Source organism: Protopterus annectens, chromosome 4.part1 (assembly GCF_019279795.1).
Source record: "Protopterus annectens isolate FY-2018-M chromosome 4.part1, PAN1.0, whole genome shotgun sequence".
NCBI lineage: Eukaryota > Metazoa > Chordata > Ceratodontiformes > Protopteridae > Protopterus > Protopterus annectens.
In genome coordinates, this window is record NC_056734.1 from 967027797 (window position 1) to 967051863 (window position 24067).

The window sequence follows — 24067 nt, forward strand, 5'->3', positions numbered from 1 at the left end:
TATATATCATATCAAAAAAGGTTCTGGACATAATGCATTAGCAAAACATGTCTTAAGCTCAGGAAATACACACACATTCACCTTTAAAGCATTAGAAGTTATTCCCACTAGTATACGTCAAGGAGACATGAGAAATCATACAGAATATAGGGAAAATAACTGGATAATATTATTGAGAGCTGATAGAGGGAGTGGGTTAAATGAACGGGCTACAATAAAGCCCTTATTAAATAAACATAGAAATATAAAATGAATTTTATTAGCCATACCTCCCTTCACTTCTGTTATTAACATATACTTTAAGCTGCTATATTTATATATGCGTCATATCAAAGGTATTTATATACATAGGTATACATACATTTTTATATATATATATATATATATATATATATATATATATATATATATATATATATATATATGATTTTTATTTATATTTATGTTTATATATATTTATTTGTCATATGAAGTATATAACATTTCAGTTATTTATAAGCTTGAAATTTTCCTTAGAAGCTTGAAATATCTTCATGTGTCTATGATAGTTATAATGTATGGATTGCATATAGATCTTTTGTTATTTTAAAAGTTTTTTAGAAGTCTGAAATATTCTTTAGAAGTCTAAAACTTATTCATATTTTAGAGAAGTTATAATGTATACATTGCATATTGATTTTCAACTATAGTTTTATATTTAATATGTTCATAGATATTTAGACATGAAAAAGCTATATTTAGTAACTTGAGAGGTTTATTTAGGACCATATATAAAACTTTTGAAATATACGATTGTGAATTTATTCATTCACTTTCTATATGATAGTGTCATTTTAAGAACTAAATGAAGGAACTACTCTGATTGGTTTAAAGTTATTTGAATTTTGTATATATAAATTAAATAATTAGATGTTATGTGATCCTATCTCGCCTACATTCTGAATGATGGGTTCGGAGCCGATCCCTCGGCTCCGACTCGGCACGCTTATGCCAAAGAGCGAAGTCTCTTATTGGCTGAGCTTACTATATCCCAGGATGCACCACTACCAGTCCCCCAGATCTCGTTTGCCGCTTCCCTGCGAAGACGTGGTCTCGAGTTGGCTGGGCTGAGTAGTTTTTATTAACTAACTTTTCTGTCAGTTTTTTGCTGTTTTTGCTCACAAAAGCTGTTTTAACGGCTATCGCTTCATTGTGTACGTTTGGATTGTAAAAATTGTTGTGTGTGATTGGGTTGAGTTTGTTTTCGGCCCCCCTCCATCCAGGGCCTTCCCGGACTGTCAACCTTTGAAAACTTTACAGGGTCTCAAGTCTATAGTTGTTTAGAGTTCCCTGTCATTTACAGGAAGTGTTTGTGTTAAGCTATAACTGTAAGCTTAGATTTATCATAAGTAAATCTATAGTTGTTTAATTTCCTGTCAAAGTTACTAGAATTGTTTAACATCATGTCTCAAACCCCTAGGCCTTCGGGCTTTAAAAAATGTTCGAAATGTGGTTTTAAAATGTCTATTACTGACGATCATTCGCTCTGTGTATATTGTCTAGGGGCAAAGCACTTGCAGGAGTCATGCAGCGTATGTCACGCTTTTTCCTCAAGGGTCCTCCAGGAGAGGAAAAATAAATTGATTCTTAAGGGGTTAATTAAACCCTCCTTTGAAGAAGCCTTGGCATCCTCTCCGGCCCGCCAAAAGAAAAGGTCTTCGGTTCCGACCAGTCCGTCGGATCCGACTGCCAAGAGACTTAGGCAGGCCTCTCCTTCGCTCCAAAGACTTGGAGCCGAGGTCGAACGGTCTGCCTCGATGCCACCAGTATCGACTCCTCTGGCTTCGAGCCGATGGCTGGGGCATCGAGAGGCGGGTCACCTTCGGCTCCGCTGCTCGGAGCCGACAAGGGTCGCCGCTCAGACACTTCCTCCTCGGCGCCGAAGTCTACCTCGGCACCGATGGAATCTGGTGTGAGTATTCCTCGGCGCCGATACTCATCGAGTCGCCTCGAGCCGGTCCCCTAGCCCTTTGGGGCCGATGGAGAGGCCTTCGAACCCGTTCTGTTTCCTCTCGGTCTTGAGAATGTCGGATTCTGATATAGACAGGGTGCTCCAAAGACTGTTCCAGTCCCCAGTCTTCCAAAAATTTGTTTCGGTTCCGACCCAGTTGGCTTCGGAGCCGATGACCTTGGCCCACCCCATTGCCATTCCTCCTCCGACTGCTTCGGCTCTGTCGGAGCAGGTGCTGTTGGAGCCGGTGGAGATCTCAGGGTCGGCTCCGACCCTTACTCCAACCCGGGCCCTCGGGTCCGAGTTTGGTACGCGGACTTCTTCGGCTGGACCCGGGGGTGATGTTTCGGGACCTATGCTTTCGGTTCCGAGCCTCCCCCTCGGTGCTTCAGCTGCGGGACTTCCGTCGGCTATCACGGCTCCGGAGACCGGACACTCCCAGGATTCTGGGGGTCCGGCTTTCAGGGCCATGAGGAGTGCCTTGGCCAAGTCCTCTTCGGCCATCTCTCCGGCTTTACCGGCACCTTCCCTGGGCGTGGAGACTGGGTCTTTGGCAGTCCCCCTGTCTGTAGCCAGCGGAGCCCCGAGGCCTGAGGTTACCCCCAGTGGGGGTTCCCCTCCTCCTGAGGGTTCTTCGGAGTTGTCTTCAGAGGAACCCCCAAGGAAGAGATCGTGCAAGAGGAAGCACGTGGACTCCCCCGAGTCTATTACATCAGACACTGATATGGATGATGCAGAGGGGTCCCCGGTCGTCCTCGGATGATGTCTCATTCGCAGACATCTTAGAGATCCTCAAACAACGAGGCGGCTGGATATCCAAACCCCCCTCTGCGGACGAGTCAGTGCTCCTCAAGGCCTTTGGAGCTCAGCCCTCCGCCTCCTGGGTGTCTCCGCCCTTCGACGAGCTTCTGGATTTAGTTTGTCGAAGGGCGTGGGAACATCCAGATACCGTGGAACCAGTCCCTTCTCGTCCAAATAAATTTTTGTCTGCTCCCCGAGAAGGAGTTCCTTACTAAAGGCGTGGCTGTAGATGCCATGGTGGTGGCATCTGCTACACAACAGGACGTGGCAGAGGCTTCAACGTCCGTCCATCCTCCTAATAAGGAGTCTAGGAGTATGGACAGGTACGGGAAGCGCACCCTGACTTCAGCGGCCTTTACCTTAAGGTCTCTGAATTATTTGGCACATTTTACCAGGCTTCAGAGGGATCTGGTCAAGGAGTTGTCAGATTCCCTCTCGGTAACCTAGCTGAGCAGCTAGCCCAGTCGGTTAGCTCTCAGTTGGCTACCCTTACGCCAATTTCTAACTCGTCCATGAGGCTCATTTCCTATGCGGCCGAAGGGGCGGTAGAGCGCAGGCACAGGCGTGGCTCTCGTGAGACAAGCCTGGCTCCGCTTGTGTCAGTTCATGGAGGCCTTCAAATCTTCCTTCACGACGCTCCCTTTGATGGGTCCTCATTGTTTGGACCCAAGGTGAAAGACACCCTTACCCGCTGTGAGCAAGAGGGAAAAACTTTATCTGCCGAGGTGCCCGTTATTCCACTCCCTTCGGCCTTACCCCAAGGCTAAAGGAGGGGAAAATGTGGTTCCGCAAATCTCGCAAGTTTTTCTCCCAACAGCAGGAAGATTCCCGTCCAGAGGCAGAGGACGGGGAAATTTTTCAGGGAGACGCCGTCCCAGAGGCGTGCAGAGGGCCCCGCAATTCTGGAGACCGCGAGTCCTTTCGTGGCTCTTCAGCCTCCCACATGTCATGAGGGATTGCCCGGCTGTGCTGCTCGAGCCAGTCGGGTGTCGCTTGCCAAGCACCTAAAAGCCTGGGAGTCAATCACTCAGGACAGATGGGTGCTTCGGATCATTGCCGGAGGTTACACCATCCCATTCACATACTCACCCCCACCGTCCAAGAGAATCCCGGACCCACCACCCAGTCAAAGGGAAATAGCAGCCGCAGAAGCTTTAAAGCTGCTAGAAATAGGAGTCATCCAACCCGTCCCCACAGACCAGATCGGATCAGGAAATTACTCCAGGTTCTTTTTAGTGCCAAAAAAGACAGGGGACCTGAGGCCAATATTGGATCTCAGCACACTGAACCAATCCGTCACGAAATCCAAATTCAATGGTCACGTTACAATCCATTCTCCCATTATTGGAGAAGGATGTTTGGATGTGCTCCATAGACCTCAAGGACGCCTATTATCACATACCGATACATCAGGCGTCCAGAAGGTATCTGCGCTTCAGCCTGGGAGTCAGTCATTACCAATTTTGCGCTCTGCCCTTTGGTCTCACCACAGCCCCCAGGGTGTTCACCAAGTGTTTGGCAGTAGTGACGGCTCACCTGAGAAGTCTTGGATTCCAAGTGTTTCCCTATCTCGACGACTGGCTCCTGACTGCCACCACCAGGCATCTACTAATGGACAACCTCAAAGCCACCATCTGCCTGGGTGTTTCCCTGGGGATTACATTCAATTGGTCAAAGTCTGTCTTGCTGCCCTCTCAACGCATAAAGTTTATAGGAGCAGAGATAGACTCAAGATTGATGCGTCTTTCTTCCTGCCGAAAGGGTCCGAACTTTACAGGGCCAAGTTCAAGCTCTGATCTCGAGATCCAAAGCCCCAGCCAGGATGGTTCTACAGGTTTTAGGCTCAATGTCTGCCACAGTTCTTTTAGTTCCTCTAGCAAGATTACACATGAGGATTCTTCAGTGGCTCTTGTCAACTCAATGGTCCTTTCAGGATCTTCCCTCAATCATCACATCATGATTACGGAAATATGCAAAGGGACCTGCGCTGGTGGCTTCAGACATCCAACTTGGATCAAGGGAAACCCTTTGTTCTCCCTCCAGTGGTTACCCTGACGACAGATGCCTCCCAGATAGGGTGGTGGGGGCATTGTCTGGGCAGGCTAGTTCAGGGCTCCTGGCTTCCAGACGAAGCTCTTCTCCACATCAACGTGTTGGAGATGAGGGCTGTACTTCTATCCCTACAGGCCTTACACAAGTTTCTTCCTCAGGGCATCATCGCCATCCACACAGACAACATGTCGGTGGTCTGGTATCTGAACAAACAAGGAGGGACCAGATCGTACCCTTTGCAGAGAGGCCATGAGAGTGTGGGAATGGGCTGTAGCTACCAACCGCTTCTTGGTAGCGACCCACATCCCGGAAAGTCAAATGTATTGGCGGACAAATTAAGCAGGACAATTCTCTCTCCTCACGAATGGTCTCTAAACCGCACAGTAGCAGCCCAGGTTTTCAAGAGATGGGGACGCCGTGCTGCGACCTATTTGCAACTCCACAAAACGCCAAGTGCCAAAGGTTCTTCTCCTTGATCCCACATCAAGAAGTACCAGCCATGGATGCTCTAGCACAACCTTGGCCAACAGGGCTACTTTATGCCTTTCCTCCAATTCCACTTCTTCCCAAAGTTATTCAAAAGCTTCTCAACTGGGGTCTTTAATGATTCTGATTGCCCCATACTGGCCTCGTCAGATATGGTTTCCTTACCTGAAGAAGCATGCAGTGGACGATCCGTGGACCTTAGACCTGATTCCGGACTTGCTAATCCATCAGTCGGGACATTGGCATCAGTCCCTTCAATCCTTGAAATTGACAGCTTGGCTCCTCCACTTCCGACCTTAGTTAGAAGGCACACACTAGATCCGGAAGTTGTTCACATTTTATCTTCGCCCACAAACCCACCACTAACAAATTGTACCTCAGTAAGTGGAAGAGGTTTGCTATCTGGGCTCAACTCAAGGGCTTAGACCCTATCACTGCTCCTGTCCCAGAGGTTTTGAAATTCTTAACATCCCTGTTTAATCAGGGATCTTCTGTCTCAACTATTAAAGTCCAACTAGCGGCTATCTCTAAATTCCACGAATCCACGGATCCTCCTTTGATGAGCAGCAGACTATGCAAAACTCTCATTAAAGGTGCGAGTCTATTAAGACCACCAGTTTTTCATCCTGCACCTCCGTGGGATCTTGATTTAGTGCTTCGCGCATTAACATCTCCCCCTTTCGAACCGGCTGCTACATGCGAGTTAAAATATCTGTCTTGGAAAACGGCATTCTTAGTGGCTATTACTTCTGCAAGAAGAGTTTCAGAGCTTCAAGCCCTGTCTATTAAACCACCGTACTTGATTTTCCACAAGGATAGAGTATCACTTAGGCCTAATCCATCCTTTGTCCCAAAGGTCTGTTCTAGTTTCTGTCTTCAACAATCTCTAGAGCTACCAGTTTTCTTTCCAAAATTCTCCAATGAAGCAGAATACACTCTCCATAAATTGGATGTTCACAGGCAATTACGCTTCTATTTAGACAGGACTCAGCAACTTCGTAAGTCAGACCAGTTGTTTGTGTCCTTCTCAGATAATAAATTGGGCCAAACCATCACAAAAGCCACTATCTCAAAATGGATCAGAGATTGCATAGCTCAGGCCTATTCTTCGAATAAGCAACTTACAACATCTATCAAAGCTCATTCTACCAGAGCTATGGCTACTTCTATAGCCTTTCATTCCAAGCTCGCTATATCGGAAATTTGTGCTGCGGCTACTTGGTCCAACCCGCACACTTTCATTTCCCACTACAAATTGGATGTGGCATCTAAAGGACGAGCATCGTTTGGTTCCACGGTACTCAGGAGTGTTTTCCAGTGAGCCACCCAGGATTCAGGTGCTAGGGACGCTGTCCCATCATTCAGAATGTAGGCGAGATAGATCACATAACATCTTTTAGTTATGTACTCACCATAACTTCAGATGTTTGGGATCCATCTCGCCTACATTCCTAATACCCACCCTCCTTCCCCCTGCCTTGGAGATCAGAAGAGATTGAACGGTTTTGAGTTCTACTGTTTTTATCTTGTTTCATCTGACGATGTTATATAAGCAGGGCGTGCATGTGTGCATGTATGCGGACAAACTAGATCTGGGGGACTGGTAGTGGTGCATCCTGGGATATAGTAAGCTCAGCCAATAAGAGACTTCGCTCTTTGGCATAAGCGTGCCGAGTCGGAGCCGAGGGATCGGCTCCGAACCCATCATTCAGAATGTAGGCGAGATGGATCCCAAACATCTGAAGTTATGGTGAGTACATAACTAAAAGTTTTTAACTGTTTTCTGATCTGAAGAAGCTTATCAGCGAAAGCGCTCATCATTTATACAAATAAAAGGTTTTATTTGGTTTATATATACGAGGACTGCTTGGTTACTTCACTCCACTACTTCACTTACATGTTATTTGATTTTATATTGAGAACGGAGTATTTACTGAGTGGGTTAACAGCAAGCTTTACATTTTGTGTTATAAAAATTAGTGTGTCATCACAGATGTGCCCAAGTAAAAGCTACATACCAATACATCAGTTTTAATTACATCCTTGGCCACATGGGGAAAACAGATCCCCAGAACTCATCTTCAGCTAAGTGAAATTTGAGAGGAAATGCTAAGAGTCTAGAGTTTATTAATTAGACTGGGTTTCAAAGGCACAACCATTGCCTCTCTGGAACAAACTATTCCCCCAAGAACAAATATGTGAATTTTGCAACAAGTGTTGCTTTCAGAAAACTGTATTACAACTGTCTGCTTATATACATGCTTATGGTGTAGATGTGTGTGTTTGTAAAGTGTGAATATTAATTTGATTCACTCTTTGCCTCATTGTGCTTGCACTTAATGTCAACATGTTTTGTTATTCTTACTTTCAGGAGTGAACATTTTTCAAGTGCTGATCCATCTTTTTTGTTGTGTCTTTCTCATTCTTTATTGCAGGTGGCTTTTGCCCCCACAGGCTCTGAATGCTTATTACTTACCTAACAAGAATCAAATGGGTAAGTTAACTTGGAAACTGAATACGATGATCAAAATTGCAAATTGCTAGTGAAGTGCATTTTTAGCAGAGTTTAACCAACAATGTGCAAGTCAGAAAACAATCATGTTTCTCTACCAAATCATAGCATTTTTTAAATAATCACATAAAGCAAAGGTATGTGAGTTTACTCTCCATAACAGTAGATGTTCTAATAGCATGATGACTACTGCATTATAATTTCTTTTTGAATGAACTGCAGTAAATCTTCATCTTTCTGACCAAACTTGTAAGGCTGCTGGACATTACACAGCACACTTGTAAGACTGCTGGATGTCTCAGAACAGAGGTGGTCTCCTCCGTTCCCTCTGGATATCAGCATGACACCCAGCAATAAAGGGCAAGTATCAAACTACACCATCTTCTGTTCTTTCTGAAGAAGTAAGCCACCAACATACCCTGAGGACCTGGGAAGACATCCAGTGCATGGTGTAAGGTCACCTGTCCAGTGATTCCTTAATAATCCAAGCAGAAAGCCATGTAGAGTGAGAAGTACTGCTCTCACATAGGGTGTACAGACCTAATGAGGGAGATGCTCGAACTGCCTAGACATTTTTCCTTGTGTAAACTACTATAGAATAGCAGGGGCATAAGGGGTATAGGAGCATCTGCTGCTGCAGTGATCTTGTTATTTAAATATCTATCTTTATGGTGAGTATATTTCTACAGCTGTGCTGTCAGTCACAAGAGTCGCTGCTTCAATATGGTTCCTTATGCATATGAAGAGTATTAAAGTAGTTAGCTAGACACCCAAGGTAGGGTCTGTCTCCAGACTGGGGGAGGGGGGTGCAACAAATCTAGCATAGAAAAATGTCAAAACTTGTCCTTCTTCTGGCCTATATGTCCTGACTGTACTACCTAGAAAAGGTATGAATCCAGGTCCACTCTCACAAATGTTTTCAGCTGAAGCATTTCTAAGGAATGCAGCTGGAGTGGCATCTACCATCAAGGAATGTGCCCTTAACTAACCTTCTGTTACTTTACTATGAACAGTAAAGCATCAGGTGGTACAATTACCAAGCAGATAGATGAAATTTGTACACATAGTTCTGAAAAAATACCCAATTCTGGTAGTAAATCCGGTACGTGTATGCATATATTAATGTGTACGTTTTTTTCCCCACCTTGTTGAAAGGGTTTAGAAAGAAAAGAACTTGCTGCCCAGTTTAATTCAAGACCCTTTCCAAGGAAACTTTGGTCATGAATGACGGTGCAGTGGTGCAGCAGTAGCATTGCTGCCTCACAGCAAGAGGTTTTCTAGTTCAATTCTTGGCTGGAGTGCCTTCTGTGTGGTGTCTGCATGTCCTTCCTGTGTTCGTGTGGGTTTCCTGTGGGTGCTCCAGTTTCCTCCCACATCTCAAACACAGGCATCTGGAGCATTTCTCCCTGGGCCTTCACTGAAAATTGGCGTTGTTCCAAGTTGGACTTTCCTGGTAAACAAATGTTAAAATAAAAAAAAACTAAAAATTGAAAAAATGAAGTAATTATTTGTTCAAAGGTGACTCCACCCTTGTGAAAGATGATAAAAGGCTCCTTGCATGTTAAAAACTGCAGCTCACAGATTCTTCTCAATAAAGTAAAGGCTATCTGGAAAGGGACTTATAGGAAGTGACTTTCAGTGTTGCTCTGCATATTGGGTCAAAGGAGGCATAGTAAGTTTTTCAGCTTCTAAGTTCATGTCATAGAGGAGGGAAAGGTCACTTGGGTGGCATCAGATAAAGGACTCTCTTCTTCAAGAGCTGTCAACCTGAAGAATGGGAGGAAATAAAGGGGTCTGCTGAAAGAAACAGTGGTCAGTAAATGGACCTTAATTTAAAAGCTAAGACTTTGACAAAGGCTCTATTAAATATCATATGATAACAGATGTAGAAGCAGTGTCAGCTGATCTTGTGCACCAGACTGAGAAACTTCTCCATTTATTCAGGCAAGAATTGTTCTTGTTAAGTTTCCTGGCTTCATAAAATATGCATACCACCTCTGAGGAGATTTGATCCCTAAGATCAACTACTCCAAGATTATCCATGCTGTCATTTTCCAGGTTTGGATGCACTAGGACTCCCTAGATTGTTTGAGTACAATAAAGACATCTTGAACGAAAGAGGCCCTTCTGAGTTAACTATACTATTTTGGAGAACCATGGCAACTTGAAAATATTGCAAAAAAACAGGTACCTTAGACAGAAACAGGAGGCAAACTGGTCTAGACCCCATCTGTTCAGGAAAGAATAAAACACTTAGCAGGGACATTACATAACTCTTCCTCTAACAAAAATGAGCCAATACCATTGAATCAGTCCATCTGTGCTAATGATTATGCACACTTTTTGAAGTCCACTGTAGCCAGCATTATTAAAGCCTTCCAACAATTCACTCCCCCACCAAAGAAGAAGAAGAATCTTCATTTCCTAATCTATAATTTCTAACCTGTTAGTCATCAATGTTTCATCTCTCCAAAATTTCAGTAAAATGGATCAAGGCCCTACTTCTCAAACTTGACAATTGTGAATCTAAATTTAGCAAACTTCATCCCACCTTCCTAAGGCTTGTGGCCGAAAAAAAAATCACTAAACTCTTTACTCATGTCTTTAACCTCTCTCTCTCTTCCCTCAGACATTGTCCCACCAGCATTCACGCATGCACTTATAATCCCTCTACATAATGTCACTTCTCCTCATGGAGTGAAGTATTATAAACCAATTTTTACCATGTGACCTATTACCAAAGTATTTCTAAAACATTTATACAAGCAACTGCTTAAGCATATGGCCTGTTATGTGATGCACAGCATGGCTTTTGCAATGCTTTCAGTACTTTTATTCCCCTGGTAATGGCGACTGATACCATTTATTGCAACCTGAATGAAGGACTTATTAATTCAGGTATCTTTGATGAAATCGCAAGGACTTTTAAAACAGTCAACAATATCGTTCTCAACAAACTCAAAAGTTTAAACTCTGGAGATAACACTATTTGCTAGTTTTACAGGTATCTAAAAGACAAAACCTTACAAGTGCATAGGAATGTCTCTTCCTCTATTGCTGATAAACTTAATACAGGTGTACCACAAGGGTCTGTGCTAGGTCCTCTTCTCTTCTTTCACTTTGCCCATGATCCCCCTAGAAATACCAAATCTTAAATTAATTATATATGCAGATAATATCCTGCTCCTGCAAACTAATTCTAGTGATGATGACCTGCTAACCAAGTTACAGGATGGTTTCACTCAGTTGTGCACTTGGTCTGGTTCAAACAAACTACTAATTAACCCTAAGAAAATCTGCTTCCGCAGGAATAGTTAAATACCAGTTGTATATTTTCCTATTCAGTATTAACGTCTGTGTGTTAACCACATTGCAACTCCACTTAGCGTGTTTGCATAGTGCCCAACATTCTTGATAGAATGTATGCATTTTGAAATTGTCTGCTGTCTGCTTCCTCTCTGCAGGTCTTTGGGGAGGATTGCTAAAAGATACAACAATGTATCCTTTTTGAATCTAAGAATGTCTGCATCTTGTCTGCAGGTGTGCTATCTGCTTCTTATGTGGGCCATTAGTCCAGGTTTGCATGATTGTAAGCATCGCACAAACGAGACAAGCAAACCTAAACTTGTTTTAGCCTTGTGAGCAGCATTTATTCATTTTCATCCTTAAAAGACAAAGGTGGGAACTGAACCATGATCTACAGATAGTATATGCTGTGTGGATCAATATGTTTAGCAGATGTGCTACACACACAGGTGATTCATAGGTATAGTTGATGTACTGGTTATCAGAAAAGTACATTGCATTACATTTATTGTGTTTATACTTTTCCCTTGTTTTTGCTAAGCCGCATGCGCATAAACACTGCAGTTAAAAAAAAAAAAAGAAATCTATAAAATAAATAACACCACAAATTATATCTTAGTACACATGACAGAGTTTTACACAACTTTGGATTTGTACTCTCACTCCATTGAACCTTAAAAACACAGTAAGGCTGCCTTATCCCTCTTTCATAACTCTCAACTGTACCAAATTCCTCGGTATTTACCAGTTTTGAGGGCAAAATAATGAGGTGTCACACATTTCCGAGTAGACCCTTCAGTTCCCAATTTTGTTTTTTGTTTTTTTATTTTTATTTACAATTTTTAAGTTATGGCTGACATCATCACATAGCAACAGTGTATATATAGTCAAGATTTTGGAATTCACCACTTCTAATGAGTTCTCACCTCATTGCATCTTCACCGTGCTCACAGGCCTAAACCCACACTATAAGAAGGTATCCATGTAGCTAGGGAACCTGAAGGTGAGGAGACTTGTTTATGTGGATAACACAGAAGATTTCTATTACTTTGGATTTATCTGCAAAGAAGACTACTGATCTTGATAACGTATGATTGCATTTTTCATTTATATACTGGATATGTTTACATGTCACTAGGAAAAATATTTTTTTTAAATATATGCATTAGCAAATGTTATTTTTACTGATGGCATAGACATTTTTGTCATAGCATTTTATTTTCTAAAATGCACAGTCCTATTTAACTTTTATCACAAGTGTTAATGTTACAACTGTTACTGTTTATCCTCTTCTGATTAAATTTCAGTGAAATGTAGATGTCCTTTATTGTCAGTGACACATGGGGAATTACCCATCTAGGATGGCCTATAGGCACCTCTAAGTGAATGCTGGCCACAGTAGAGGTGACTGGAAATTGCATAAAAATTGACTGTTATATGGTAAATGTGTACACGTTTTTGGGAACAGTTTGTTTGATAGCACTTATCATACCTCTCAACCTGGTAACATCAAAAATCTGGACAAAGGCCCATGAAAAAATAGGTAAAAAAAAAATCATTACACTGATTAACAAAAAAATTGCATACATAACTATGTAACCCCACCCACTCCAGTGGAATAGTGGGATACCAACTTTTAAACACAAACTGAATAACAGACAAAATATGGTCATAAGAGACAAAACAAAAAGAAGAATGGTGTTTTATTTATATTAGTATATGAACTTGTATCAAACTTGAACTCCAGCTATGAAACGCAAACTGTTTTTTTTCAACCACTCTGAATTGTTGGATCTGTTGTATTCTCATTTACCTTTTCTCTCTCTCCTTCACTTTTGCATTTTTTCTTCTTTTTACCAAACACCCATCAAAAACATCCATCACAACCTTTTCTCTGCTGTCCACTCTCTCTCCCCATGTCATAAACAGAAGTTCTTGTGCTAAAATCTTTAATTATATACCTGCTAACACAACAGCCTTACACCAGTCTGAACATAGCTGGCATTAACCTTTTTGTGTGATTTTTGTTTAATGCATGTGTTTGAATGAAGGGCATTGTGAGTAGGGGAAAACTGCTACCAATACCTCTCAGCTGTCCATATTTTCACAAAATGTCCATATTTTTAACTCATTTTAGTCTGTCCCTCATAAAATTTGTTATTTGTTTCTTTTTTTTTTGGTAAACCACTGAGGAATGAAGTTCCTAAATAATGATATTCACTTGATTTTCTGACATAAAATCCTTCAGAAAATGCATGCTAACACAAATCATGTTATTCCATTAACTTTCTACATTTATAAGAGCAACATTTAAAATCTGCTCCTAGTTTTGTGCCTTTGTAGTCCCATTATTTTAGGCTTTGTCCAAATTCCTTGCACCAACAGGTTAAGAGATAGGCTGGCATGGTTTCAAGACTGAAGTCACTAATTCATTACATACATTTGAGTTTCAGACTTCAAATCCTTCAGAAATGTATCTTACACAAATCTTGTTATTCTAGCACATTTCTAAATTTAAAAGAGCAATATTTAAAATCTGTTCCTATTTCTGGGTCATTGTTCCCCCATTGTTAGGCTTTGTCCAGATTTCTTGCACTAAGAGGTTGAGAGCTATGCAGGCATTTCATGTATTGATGGATGAGGTAAATGAACTGGCGACCATTTTCAGCAGTCACAAAGGGAGCCACAGCAGTCCTGATAGTATATAGAGAGTAAAAAATATGAGTTACTGCTGGGATCCCATTTGTGCCCTGCTAAGAGGTCAGTGCCTTGGTGCAACTGCAGCACTGTATGGGTTGCATGCCCTGAAGGGGTGAGGGCATTCTCCAACATCATTTTCTCTTCCCTCTTTCTCAAAAGTTGTTCCTTCTAACCCCAACACGCACATGTGCATATGCACACACATGCATGCACACACACCGGATGGAACTTAAGCAGAGCTGGCTCTGCTTATGACTCAGCATGGCAGCACATTACAGAAGGATGTGTAGGAATCATTAACCAGCTTGTCCTGTAAACAGCAACTGGTTCCCTGACTCAGAAAAAGGAATATTTTCCAAGTGGCACTGCCGAGTAAATCTTAAAAGGCTGCGCAAAGCTTTTAAAATGGAGGAGTTTCCACATTAAAGGCGAGGTAGTCCTTGAGAAGCTTGGAGAGGGATCCCATCAGTTTGATTTACCACTGATATCTGTATCTAAATATGCTTATACAACTGGGGGGGGGGTTCCAGGAGCACAGTTGACCTAAAATTAAGTCCATCAGAAAGGAAACCAGAGTGTTGAGACTCTTGCAGTCTGATTAAGCTGATCGAGACCCCTTCAGAACACACAGATGCACAAAAGCACTAAAGTGCAGTGACAGTAGACACACAGACAGCATGTTCCACTTTGCTACCAGTACGGCTAGTTGTTTCCATCTCCCTTCAGGTGCAGGAATCCCTTTTCAAATACCTGCAGAGCAGCATCCTTCTGCTGCATTCCAAGAGCACATCTGTGTAATTTCTCATTATTTATACTTTTGTATACCATATCTATGGCCTGGGCTGAACCTGAAAATGGACCAGTTCAGTTGGACCGATCGTCTTCCTACCCAGTTATCAAACTAAATAAAATAAATAAATAAAAGTAACTAAACTGCTGCTAGGATCTGCCTAGATATAAAATATCCTACAGTATTACACGAGCAGTGGAATTTCCCCGGTCTCCATTAAGCCCAGAGTAATGGGAATCCTGCAGTGCTCAGTTAAAAAAAATCTTTTAACTGATATTTGATGAATTGCTGACAATCACCCTTTCCCACACATCCTGTGTGTTTGTAGAACAATGTTTTGCAGTCCTTACGATCAAATAACTCAAATAAGTGATTCTGAAGCACAATGCTAACACCGCAGCCAACCAGCACTATAAAAATATAACTCGGCCACAGCATTGCTTAAACCTCCCACATTTCATTTCCTTATCTGCTACCCATATGCTAGTTATGCAGTGTAATAGAATTGTTTTCTCACCATTCAGTCCCAAGTCCAATATCTACCTTCTGCATTCTAACTTATATGAACCAACCTGCACATAGCTGCTGTGAGGCTTGAGCAATAGTTTTCACAGTCTGACTACTGCTAAAATCATTAGCATGTATGCCATTTTAGTGACATTCTAAAATTCTAATTAAGTATGAATGGCTGGTAAATTAATGAGAGGACTGTTGTCATAACTCTGCACTGGATATCTGCATTGATGTGACATCTTCTTTGGTTGGCTGCCACAAGTTGTGGGCAGGCTGCAGCTGGCCATAAACTATTATTCTTTTTTTTTTTTTTTGTTAAAGCTCTCTGACTGTCTCCGACAGACAGTCAGGATGATAGATGATTGACAGCTGTGACACCCCTGCACTGGCCCAGTAATCAAGGAGCCTCAATCCGCACCACTGGCAACAGTGAGGGGGTCGTACACATTGGGAGGATTACAAGCATACCTCTCAACCTAGAAACATCGAAAATCTGGACAAGGCCCATGAAAAATAGGTACAAATCTGTACGCTTATTAAAATCAAATTTGCATACATAATTACATAACCCCACCCACTCCAATGGAATTGTGGGATACCGACTTTCAAATGCAAATGGAAGAACAGACAACTAAAATATGACACCGGAGTCTCCCTGCAGCCATTCCAATGTCCCACTATCTGTCTATTTCACCCCATTTACCATAAACACTAATGTGTGCATACTGCTTTACTTCTACAATGATTTGGATATTATTTTTACATTTTAGCACAATGCACAAACATGAATAGACATCTGCTAAACAAAGCTACCAAACAAAGCAACACTGTTTCAATGAAAACAGACTTGGTATTAAAACTTGCATCTGGCCAGTGGTGGATAAAGATTACCTTTGGGCTGAACTTGGGACAGACGCCAGACTCCCAAACATGAAAAAGTTTAACAGGGTGATCATAGAATGAATGAATGTAGTCATACCACTTTGATTAACTACTTTCATTCTATCAAGGGCATAATCTAATTATATTCTCATGATCAGGAGGATAATATTCAACCCACTGCCCTTTCTGACAAAACAAAGCAATGATTATCCAGTCAACAACAGCTAATCAACAAACATTTTTTGTGATGTTGCAAAGCTCAAAGGTTCATAAACTACTGCAGGACTTCAAAATAAAGTCCATCTACTTAAAAAATAGTGCAGAGTAAAGTAGTGTAACATTTCCAACATGGGCAGACTCAGTTCTGCTGATAAGAAAAGTTGGGTCTATATTATAAAGTAGAATGCTTACTTCATCGAATACCTAAACATCGACCTGTCATCATTGAACCGCATAAACACCGAATGCCCTAAACCGCGAAATGTAAAAAGTCAAACTGTCATACTTGTCCCACGCCACTGCCCGCTACATACTTCCTACACAAACAAACTAAATAAACCACATACATACACTAACCAAAACCATACTTCTAACCCTAAACTAACCCCTACTTCTAACCCTACACTAAATCTTACATATACCGCCATGTATGCACTTAACCCACACCCTAACCCTAAGGCCCGTAACTATCGCACACTTACCTTAAAAAGCTAAACCCAAACAAACTAATCCACACACATACACTTAACAAAACCCTACACTAAATCTAACATACATTACCATCTATGCACTTACCTTAACCCGCACCCGCACCCTAACCCTAAGGTCCGTAACTATCGCACACTTACCTTACGGAGCTATACCACAGAAGGCCAACCATTACGATTCAATGTTTCCACTTTTGCTCTTCTGGACGATTGATGTTTTCGCAGTTCGATGAAGACGGGTCGACGTTTAGGCGTTCAGGTAAGTAAACGTTCACCTTTTTAATATAGACCTGAAAGGTTACCTACCACCTTCATGACATCACCAAGACAAACAAACTTGATAAAACATAAAAACTAACATAGAGAGGTGAAATACAGCTGTGTACCTCTGCAATTTTGCCCACCTCAGTGCAAGATCAAAAAACAGAAATGGGTTTTAATTATCATTCTTATAAACCAAAGGTTTCTAGAACAGGTTTTACTTTGTATGACATTTTTCTAAAAAATATACAGTTTGAAACTGAAATGACTGCCATTATTTTTAGACCTCTATCCTTGATGATTTGTTATAGAACACATACATACATTTTCGATTATTGAGCCCAAAATATGAAGCACAAATCCAATTATTCTGCACATTTCTGGACAATTGAGAAGTATGCACCCCACCCCCTTCTCCTGAACATCCCTAGGTGAAACAGCTGGGCCGCTTTATGAATGCACAGGGCAGTTTATGGAAACAGTTTACAGAAAGTGTGGAGTAACCAGCGATCAAATAAAACTACTCAACAAAATAAGCAAATGAAGACTGGGAAGGTTTGTAAAAATGGTAACCCGCTACTAAACATACCAACATACACCAAGTGATGCATTTTTGCTACCCAGCAACATACTGTTAAGCAAATGCACTATAACAGATGCTGTGCAGAAATAAACAACCATGCACTACACTGACGTCTGTTTACAAATGCATAAATAGAAAATCCCCTGGTACTAAAGGATGTTGGACTTTCCAGATTAGTAAGTTTACAATGTCGGGGTGGGGAGTCTAAAAATCAGCCATGCTTCCGTCTACGACCCTTAGGAGAAGTCAACATTAAAAGGTGGTGTTGCTAAAAATGACACTATGTAAATATGTTCACTGGCATTTACTTCTGCACTTTCCATTGTTGCCAAAAGATCTAACTGTTATACTTAATAATGTGCTTTTCCCCCAGCATAGTCCTTGATAAAGAAGTTAAGCCCAATTCCACAATTTATACCAGATGGTGAAATGATCATGTAATTCTCACTCTCGTCAATGGTCAATATATACCATTAAGTTAAAACCTTCTATGCAGAAAAGGTGAAACAAACATCACACTCTCTAACTCTTATATTAAGTGACAAAGGATGTGAGCATGGAAGTGCAGACTGACTGGTACACCAACTGCTTTGAGTTGTGAGACGGTTCTTGACACACACACACACACACACACACACACACACACACACACACACACACAAATTTTCCTACCTGCTTCATCTGTTCGTTTCACCCTAGATGTCCCGCTCGCAAGTGCAGCCTAAGCAGAGTCTGACTCTGTTTTAAAAATAACTCTGTTTCATTTCACCATGGACCAGCAGCCAAATAAAAAGGGAATAAAGCCAGAGAGTCTGTTCGTTTCACAGACCGCTCGCGAGGACTTATTTCCATAAGTTGTAACCCACTCGCAAATAGATGCAAATGCAAGGACTTTCCATAACATGTAACCTGCTCGCAAATAGATACCAGTCCAGAAGCCATATAGTTTCCCACTCACATCCAATTCAAAGTGAGCCAGCCAGAAATATGTGCTGAGCTCAATTCCAATAGGCTGGTAGCCCTGATGAAGCTGACGTCATTGTGCACATGATGACATTAGCTAAAACAGGGAAAATATTTTAAAAATAAAAAAAATGCTGGGAAAAAGTCGGAAATGAAGGGGTGCCACTCGGAAATTGTGGCAGCCCATTATTTGGACCCAAAAACTCAGTAAAAACCGAGTAATTTAGTACAGTTGTGAGGTATGATGCCAAGTACACACACAGTAAAGTGCAGTTTCCCTTAAGACCACAGTTAGTCTGGGGCTGGGTTCTCCCTCTTTCTCCAGATCCCCAATAAGACTCCCCACTGCCACAAATATATGGCTTAGATCTCAGCTGAGTGGCCAAACCAAGACCTCCAGCACCCTCTCCGTCCAACCAGTGCTTCATGTCCCTGCCCAAGTAGCTCACACACACACACACACACACACACACACACACACACACACACACTTTGAGGTTTGATTTACACACACACACCTGGGGAAGGCTGGCACAGGTTTACTAGCTATACCCCCCTTCTGCCCTGACTGTAAGGTAGTCTCCACCACCACCAGCCACTACTTATCAACTACTTTAAGGCCCTTAGCAAAGGGTGTCCAGTCTTACTGTGGAATGTTATTATTAATCCAAATGGTAGTTTTACCAAGAGCCAGGCTATTAGGAGTGTCACCAAATAGATATGCAAGTATTCTAAGAGCTTAAATATCTCTAAACAGACCAGCTACAACTGAAAAGTTTAAATATATTTAATAATAAATAAAACAACAAGACAACACTAAATATGTATTCACAGTGACATCAGAGTTCAGAATCACAGGAAATATTTAAAACAACAGTATCAAATAAATACAGAAAACATCTAAACTAATGTTTACTATGTTCCTAACTGAATCTAAGAGAAATTACTGTACCCTAGTTAATTTACTTACAGCAAGGCAAGTGGTGGTGAGTGAATGTTGTCAGGTCAAAGACAAAAACAAAATGCCCTTTCTATCTCTCTCTCTCTCTCAGAGAGTTCTTAAATTAATATCATATATTACTGCTGGGGTAGCTGGCAGGATGACATCACTTTTTGTCACACGATTTTAGATTTAGAGGAGAGCTTGTCCAGCAGACATCAATCCCATTCAGGTAGCAGCAGTGCATCTGACCATGGGTGTGGATATGCCAGTGTCAATGTAACTCCTGGCAGAGCCAGTACTCAGGGTCTGGGATGGTGACGATGAACTGTCACTTCTACCAGCTATGGCTCACACCTGTCCAACATACCAGGATGTAGAGCTAGCACAATGCCTAGCTGTGTTCTTGCAGACACTTACATACCAATTTTACCCTGAGTACCCATACAGACACACACAAATAATAATTAAATAGGTCAGTTGTGAGGCTTAAAGGTCATTCTGTCTCAGTGGCCATTTGATACTTCATCCAAATGTCTGCCTGTTTCTCTTGCTTGCTCACACACACACTAGCTTTTGTGCCAGCTTAGTTCTCCTGCCCCCCCCCCCCACAACAGTGATGATAACTTTGCCATATCCCCATTTTCTATCTTTTGGATTCAGGGATACATAAGTCTTTTGTCTGATGCTCAGGGTGCATAGCTGGCTTAGTGCTTAGTATATCAGTTTTTGTGATGCTGTTTTGCAAATTGTACTGCTTTTTTATAGGTTTTTGTAATGTATACATCCCTGCCAAATTGTTAGACCAACAAAGCAAGCTGTACATAAAAGTTTGATAAAGGCCCAGCAATGGGGAGAGTTTTTAAACATCGTGGTCTTACAAATGTAGCACTTGGTGGAATAACCGGTTTTGCATTACCATTTTTATGTTTGTTCTGAGGGATATGAAGTCTGAAAGTGAAATGTGTCATTATTTTCTAACTTCACTCTTTAATGATTGCAAACATATGAGGCCAAAATGTGGACTTTCATTGAAAATCTGTACATTTTAGACATAAGGCCTATTACTTGATAGAGGGCACATGTATACACATAAGTCAGTGCTGTCACATCTTGATATAATTGCTGTAAAAATCACCCACTTTATATTTTCTTACATTACCAAGTAACAATATGGAAGAATATGCCATTCATTTGTATCCTTAGACATTTTGTTTCTGTCCAGCTTCAACACTTACCTTGGAAATCCAGCATATGAAAGGATTTTAGTTCAGGGCTGACTCTGTCTGCAGAACACAGCCATTACATGGGTAATAAAGGTTGTGAATGTTGCCTGGCATCAATGTTACTGTATGTATTTGCATAAGATGAAGGTTTTTGCCCCTTGGGTGGTGACCTACTGTGCTATATGTTGCCTCTTGGCCAGTGCAAGGCCATATTGTGCAGGTCTATGGCTGCCTACAGCCACAGCAGCTACTTTTTTCACTTCTGACTCCTTACCTGCGTGTGGCTGTGGTGACCTTGCCAGTGGTTGTGGGATGTGTGGCCTTTCCCCTTGCAGTTCCTGCTGGAGCCATTTTCTTGGGATAATGTTGTTGAGAATGGCACAGATGGTGAACATTTCAGCACATGTACAGGGATTGTACTGCAGGGCTCCCCCACATGTATGTAGGCACCAGAAACACAACTTCAGCAGCCCAAACACACACTCTATGATATTTCTTGTTTGAGCATGTGCCCATTATAGCATTCTTCATTTGGTGTGTGTGTGCATTTCTGATGGGCATCATCGGCCACGGTTCCAGTGCATAACCTACATCCCCAGTAAATAACCCAGTGGGATATCCCGCCTAGTAAACCTCTCATACAGTTGAGAGTTGTGCCAGATATGTGAGTTGTGGTAAGCACCAGGGTTGCCAGAACACACACATTCAGGATGACTCCCTTAGCATTACACATGACCTGGTAGTTAACAGAGTGTTAGCCCTTTCTGTTTATGTAGACCCTTCCATATTCCCTAGGTGGTGCTTTGCTTTCTACATGTGTACAGTCTATGGCACCCAGGATGTCAGGGTAGTGTGCTACAGGATAGAAATCCTGGATAGTTCTAGCTGTTTCCTCAGCTGTACAGGGAAAATATATGTGGTCACTGGCATGTTGTAGAGTAGCATTCAGGAACTGATAGAGAATCCTGGATGATGATGCCTGTGACACCCCCAGCATGTCCCCTGTTGGTCTGTGAAAGGTTCCTGTAGTTAAAATTCTAAGTGCTACACATACCTTAGTCTTCACTGGGATTGGCTCCCCTCAGTTTGCCCTTACTCTCAGTTGAAGATGACAGAGGTTGCAAAGTTCCTGTAGTATGTCTCTATCCACCCTGTAGGACTCTATACTTTCCACCTTATACAGATTATGAAAAATTAAATGGGGTCTAAAAACTCTTCTCCTTCTTGGCTGTTGTCTAGCAGCAGCAGCAAAAGCAGCATACACGGGGGCCTTCTGCACATGCACACATGAATAAGAGCAACAGCAGCCCCTAACATTCTTTCCGTGTAGCTTAGTTTTTGTGGCTGTATTCCAATAGGTTTTGGAATTCGCAGGGAAAACCAGCACTGCATCTACACAGTTGCTTTATAGCTTGTTGAATAGCTCCTCTATCTTGAATTGGTTTAGCATGCAATTCAGCTGCTTATGCTATAATTAACATGCCACATTGTTTACCATGTTTGTGCAGATCGGATTACTGAATACAAAAGTATATGCTATCATGTGTGCATCATGCCATGATGTGCACACAGATCTAGCAGCCTGTGTAGGATTTATTAAATCTTCACCTTAGTTTTATCATAAAAGTGATCTTCGCATTTGTAGATGCCTACTTCTTACAGTATAACATCTGTGTTATTAAATGATATGCCAAGCACTAAACACTTTACTAGGCATAGTGCCCTTTTCCAGTTTGCTTTTGTTAATTTTTACTTTAATATAGAGACTTTTAGCATTGTTTTGTTAAGATGACTGTTGTGCTGCTTTCTGTGTCACTTTGTGTTGAAATATTCTGCAGACTACAAAAAGCATGCCTGCCCACTGCTAACTGTACCCCACAGTTAAATCGTCAGAAGGTTGATGACATAATATCAGGAAGTAATTCAATAGCCATTCAGCATGAAGTAAATGCAAACATGCTAAATAAAGTTAATGCATATAGTTACGTACACTGAAGTTCTAATGTCAAAATAGTGATTTAGAATCAAAAAGCCCATGTTAAATGGTGTTAGCATGAATGCAACAAAAATAAATGTTAAAAATGTTCATGCACAACCTCTTAAATTCAAATCTTGAATTTTGCATATTTCATTTCAGGATAATTTATTCATACTTTGTAAATTTTCAGCAATAAATGACTACTAGGTTGAATTCCATTTGATATTTCTATCCAGAAATGTATTAGTTTTGTTTGTTCTAGTCAAATATTTTTTTATTTAGCCATTTTATTTATATGCTACTCGTGTATATTTCTTTTGGTCCTTTTTCACTGTATCATACTTGGATATTTTGAACTTTGTAATGCCTCTATTATGAAATAATTGTACTCACCATTATGCCTGTGTTTGATTAACTTTTCTAACTTTGATTTCCATTTTAAGTATCAATGTTTTCAGTATTCTCATTATTGTGTAGTAATTTTAACTTCTAATTTTCCTAAATCTGATTGTCAAAAATATGTTAGACATTAAGCAAAATATCTGTTCATGGATAATTTATGAAATGTTTACTTAAATCTTTTTTGGTTATTTTTTCTTTTTTATTTTATATACAATTCAGATAAAGAATCTTAGCATACCCCATAATGTTACCTTATGAATATGCATTTACATAACAAAACTATCATCCGTCCTTAATTTAATCCATTTTTTTTTTATGTTTAGTGTTAATTCCACAAAAGAACAACTTACCACCCTACATTTTCACTCCTAACTTTATATAACCGCTGTAAATACGAATAAGATTTAAATGTTGAAAGAAAAGATTTGAAAAGTAAAACTAGTCTTAATACCGCCAAGAATTCTGACCTTCAAATTATACAATTTCACTCTGACATAATAAAACTGTCCACATGCCTCCATGTTTATCATCACTTCTCAGCTTTCTTCCACCTACCCCCCTTTTGCTTACTGTTCCTTACTCTTTGCCCTCTCTTGCCATACCTGTTTTGTCACTGACATGACCTCAGTAGTAGGGATACTTTATCTTTTCAACAAGATTCCTATCCTTTGTTTTCTCTTGTAAAATAGAAGTCATCACAAGGTAGCCTAAATATCCGTTTCTACTCTTTTCCCTTCTTCACAGCTACTTGTCTGCCTCTCCTACAACCTCTTAGTCCATCATTCCTCTTTAGATCCCCGAATCAACCTACCCACCCATCAGATGATTTCTGTCATTTCCACCCTCCTGTTCATTTTTCCCTCCAACTACTCACTGTTGATGTCTTACCACAGCCATTTGCCAGTTGATTCACTATACTCTGTCTTCCATATTCCAATTACCTTTACTTCTTCCAGTCCCAGTATGTAAAGTCAC

The 24067-nt window shown here is 41.1% G+C and overlaps 1 protein-coding gene across 2 annotated transcripts in view; it reads left to right on the forward strand.

Moving 5' to 3' along the window:
- The window catches only part of ECEL1 (endothelin converting enzyme like 1), a 2857191-nt gene that overhangs the window by 1943267 nt on the left and 889857 nt on the right, over window positions 1-24067 (forward strand). For both annotated transcript variants that reach the window (XM_044070676.1, XM_044070677.1), the window contains one exon: window positions 7765-7823. In XM_044070676.1, coding sequence (XP_043926611.1) covers window positions 7765-7823 — 59 coding nt within the window. The remainder of the gene's footprint in view (window positions 1-7764; window positions 7824-24067) is intronic.